The sequence below is a fragment of the Myotis lucifugus genome, unplaced genomic scaffold (genome assembly GCF_000147115.1).
Source record: "Myotis lucifugus unplaced genomic scaffold, Myoluc2.0 scaffold_1571, whole genome shotgun sequence".
Classification (NCBI taxonomy): Eukaryota; Metazoa; Chordata; class Mammalia; order Chiroptera; family Vespertilionidae; genus Myotis; species Myotis lucifugus.
The window spans coordinates 33355-36855 of NW_005872619.1; the positions used below are offsets into that span (position 1 = coordinate 33355).

General features: G+C 67.3%; 2 protein-coding genes across 2 annotated transcripts in view; one reads left to right on the top strand and one right to left on the bottom strand.

The window, feature by feature from the left end:
• Positions 1–227: 227 nt before the first annotated feature.
• Positions 228–3501, bottom strand: part of RNF123 (ring finger protein 123) — a 28116-nt gene continuing 24842 nt past the window's right edge. The window contains exons 35-38 of the mRNA XM_023748593.1: positions 962–1104; positions 738–832; positions 530–615; positions 228–446 (exon numbers count right to left, since the gene is read on the bottom strand). Of these exons, the coding sequence (XP_023604361.1) occupies positions 329–446; positions 530–615; positions 738–832; positions 962–1104 (442 nt within the window). The 3' untranslated portion in view covers positions 228–328. The remainder of the gene's footprint in view (positions 447–529; positions 616–737; positions 833–961; positions 1105–3501) is intronic.
• Positions 1101–3153, top strand: AMIGO3 (adhesion molecule with Ig like domain 3). Its single transcript, XM_006107908.3, has one exon. It carries the CDS (start codon positions 1583–1585, stop codon positions 3107–3109), a length of 1527 nt encoding a protein of 508 aa, XP_006107970.1. The 5' UTR covers positions 1101–1582; the 3' UTR covers positions 3110–3153.

A 3501-nucleotide genomic window follows, 5' to 3' on the forward strand; every position in this document is an offset into this window, starting at 1 on the left:
TTTTGGGGGAGGCTTGGGCCAAGGGGAAAGATTCGGGCAACTTACCTTTTGGGGGTTTTTTCCTCACAAGAGGTTTTTTCTGGGGCCACGGCGCCCACCCCGCCTACTCCCTCAAGAAGTGTCGGGTCAGCAGCTGTATGAATAATGATTATCTGTTCACTATGTCCTTTCCTAATTCGAACCCCAGGCCCCATGAAGCTTGCTTCCAAACTTGGAAGTAAGCAGGACCCTCTGGGTGCTGGACGCGGGGCTGGCCAGGGGAGCTCATAAATAGGGCCCAGCCTGGGTCTGGGCTCCGGCAGAGGCTCCTGCTGTGTGGACCGCAGACCTAGGCAGCCGAGGAGGTGTTGCTCGCCCCGCCTGCCCTCCAGTCCTCCACCGACTCGATGGTGGCTTTGCAGAAGAAGCAGTCCTTGTTGTTCATCAGGTGCTGGTTGATGCAGGCTCTGCAATGGAGGGTGAGGGGGCCTGCGGTCCCTGCTGCTCCCTGGCCCAGCCCCGCCTCCTGCACCCAGGGGGGCCCACTTACTTGCAGGACTTGTGGCCACAGGGCTGGAACACCGCAGAGATGGGGTGCGCATAGCAGATGGGGCAAAGGTCCTCCTCGCTGGTGGGCTGCAGGGAGCACAGTGCAAGGTGGGTTAGGGTGGGCCGCCCGGGAAGGCGGCCATAGCCAGGCCTGTAAGTGCAGCCCTGCCCTCAGGCGATGGGCGTGGCCCTGTGGGTGCCCCGCTCACCAGGGAGGCAGCTGCAGCCTGGGCAGACGCGGAGGTCAGGTGTGCCAGCATCTGCTCCACCTGGGCCAGCTCCTCGCTGCTGATGTAGTCTGTGTCTGGGATGGTAAGAAGTGTCAGGCCGACTGTGGCCCTAGAACCCAGGGCCTCGAGTACCCCAGCCCGAGCCAATGAGATTCCTGGCTCAGCCCCAAATCCCTCTTCCCTGACCCACCCTGCCAACTCACAGCTCTGTAGGGAAAAGCGCTTCCGGTCAGGGGCAGGCGGGGCAGTGCCAGGGCCGGGGGGCTCTGGGTGCCCCAGAAGATAGCGAATGGAGCGGAGCTGGAAACAGGGGTCAGCCAGGAGCACTGACGTGGCTTTCTCCGTCCTGGGTGGGAGGATCCCAGTGTAAGGGGCTCAGGGGCGCCACCAGCAGGTAGTGCAAGTCCACCTGCCCCCTAATACACACTGAACCCTTTAAAGCAAACAGCGGCTTACAGGCTGCTCCCCAGGCGTCCCAGCTACTGTTTCACGGAGAACCTGCCTACCAGCGCCGGCCGGCTCGCCGGGGTCGTGACTGCTCCGCCCCCTCCGACAGGAGCCAATGGGAGCCGAGGCCCCGCCCCTGAGCAATCACCTCCCGAGAGTATTTAGGGGCCGAGTGTCCAGGAGAACACTCGCAAGGCTGGGGAAACTCGAGAAGGGAGCCGAGGGAGCGCAGCTCAGCTCAGCCTGCAACTGGGAGCGGGAGCTGCCGGCTGTGCGGGTGGAGCTCGCATCCTGCCTCCCAGGCCACGGGCCGGAACAGAGGGGGCTCCCAGGGCTGCGCCCCGCAGAGCGACGGACCCACCCCAGGTCGTCCCGCCATGACCTGGCTGGTGCTGCTGGGCGCACTGCTGTGCACGCTATGCCTCGGCTCAGGCTCCCTGGACTCCGAGGGCTCCGTGCCCCTGGCGCCCCTTAACTGTCCCCACAAGTGCATCTGCGCTGCCGACCTGCTGAGCTGCGCGGGCCTGGGGCTGCAGGACGCGCCGGCCGCCTTACCCGCGGCTGCTGCCGACATCGACCTGAGCCACAACGCGCTCCAGCGCCTGCGCCCCGGCTGGCTCACGCCCCTCTCCCAGCTGCGCGCCCTGAGCCTGGGGCACAACCAGCTGGAGGCTCTGGGTCGCGGCGTCTTCACCAACGCCAGCGGCCTGCGGCAGCTCGACCTGTCCTCCAACTCGCTGCGGGCGCTCGGCCGCCACGACCTCCACGGGCTGGGGGCGCTCGAGACGCTGCTTCTGTTTAACAACCGCCTGGCGCACTTGGACCGGCTGGCCTTCCAGGGCCTGGGCGCGCTCCGCTGGCTCTACCTGGGCTGCAACGAGCTGGCGTCCTTCTCCTTCGACAGCCTGCACGGGCTCAGCGTGACCCACCTCCGCACCCTGGACCTCTCCTCCAACCGCCTGGGGCGGATCCCCGTGCCGGACCTGGCCGCGCTGCCGGCCTTTCTCAAGAACGGCCTTTACCTGCACAACAACCCGCTGCCCTGCGACTGCCGCCTCTACCACCTGCTGCAGCGCTGGCACCAGCGGGGGCTGAGCGCCGTGAGCGACTTCGCGCGCGAGTACACCTGCCTGGCGTTCCGGGTGCCCACCTCCCGCGTGCGCTTCTTCGCGCACAGCCGCGTTTTCGAGAACTGCTCGGCGGCGCTGGCTCGGGGCCTGGAGCAGCCGGAAGAGCAGCTGCAGGTGCAGGTGGGCGGGCCCCTGAGGCTGGACTGCAACACCAGCGCCCCTGCCCGGCACATCGCCTGGGTCTCCCCGCAGCGAGAGCTGCTGGTGGCGCCAGGATCCCGCAACGGCAGCATCGAGGTGCTGGCCAACGGCAGCCTGGCCATCGGGAGCGTGCAGACCTGGCACGAGGGCATCTTCGTGTGCCTGGCCACCGGGCCCCGCCTGCAGCACAACCAGACGCACGAGTTCAACGTGAGCGTGCACTACCCGCACCCGGCGCCCGAGGCTTTCAACACCGGCTACACCACGCTGCTGGGCTGCGTGGTGGGCCTGGTGCTGGTGCTGCTCTACCTGTTCGCCCCGCCCTGCCCCGGCTGCCGCCGCTGCTACCGGCGCGCCTGCTGCTGCCGCCGCCGGCCCCGCACCCCCAGCCCGCTCCAGCAGCTGAGCGCGCAGTCCTCGGTGCTCAGCGCCACGCCGCCCGACGCCCCCAGCCGCAAGGCCAGCGTCCACAAGCACGTGGTGTTCTTGGAGCCGGGCAGGAGGGGCCTCAACGGCCGAGTGCAGCTGGCGGTGGCGGAGGACTTTGATCTCTACAACCCCGTGGGTCTGCGGTTCAAGGTTGGCTCTGAGTCCACGAGCTCCACGGGCTCTGAGGGGCTGGTGATGAGCTAGCTGCCCAGGGCCCCCCCAGGCCACACCCGCCGGCCACTTGCCCTGCGCCCTGCTGCGCAGAGAACTACCAGGCGCCGGTGGGAGCCGCCTGCTAGGCCCTCCCTCGCACAGCGGCCCCTCTCACTGGGTTGTTTCTGCACAGGGCCTGCTGTGCCCCTTTCCTGGGGACACAAGCATGGGAATGGAGGTCCACCTGGAGAGCCCTGGCCTCAGAGCAGGGGCCGCTGAGGGGGAGGGAGTGGGTCAGGGGAAGGGGAGACCTGGCCCCAGCCTCAGGTGGAAGAGTAAACATACTCTCCCCCTGTACACTCAACAGACCAACCTCCTCTCAGCTTACCAAGTCCAGGTCCAGTCTGGTGGACAGGCGGGAGGCAGGTAAAGGCTCCTCAAGA

Coding starts and splice junctions, on each gene's coding strand:
- AMIGO3 (XM_006107908.3), top strand. CDS start 1,583: ATGACCTGGCTGGTGCTGCTGGGCGCACTGCTGTGCACGCTATGCCTC.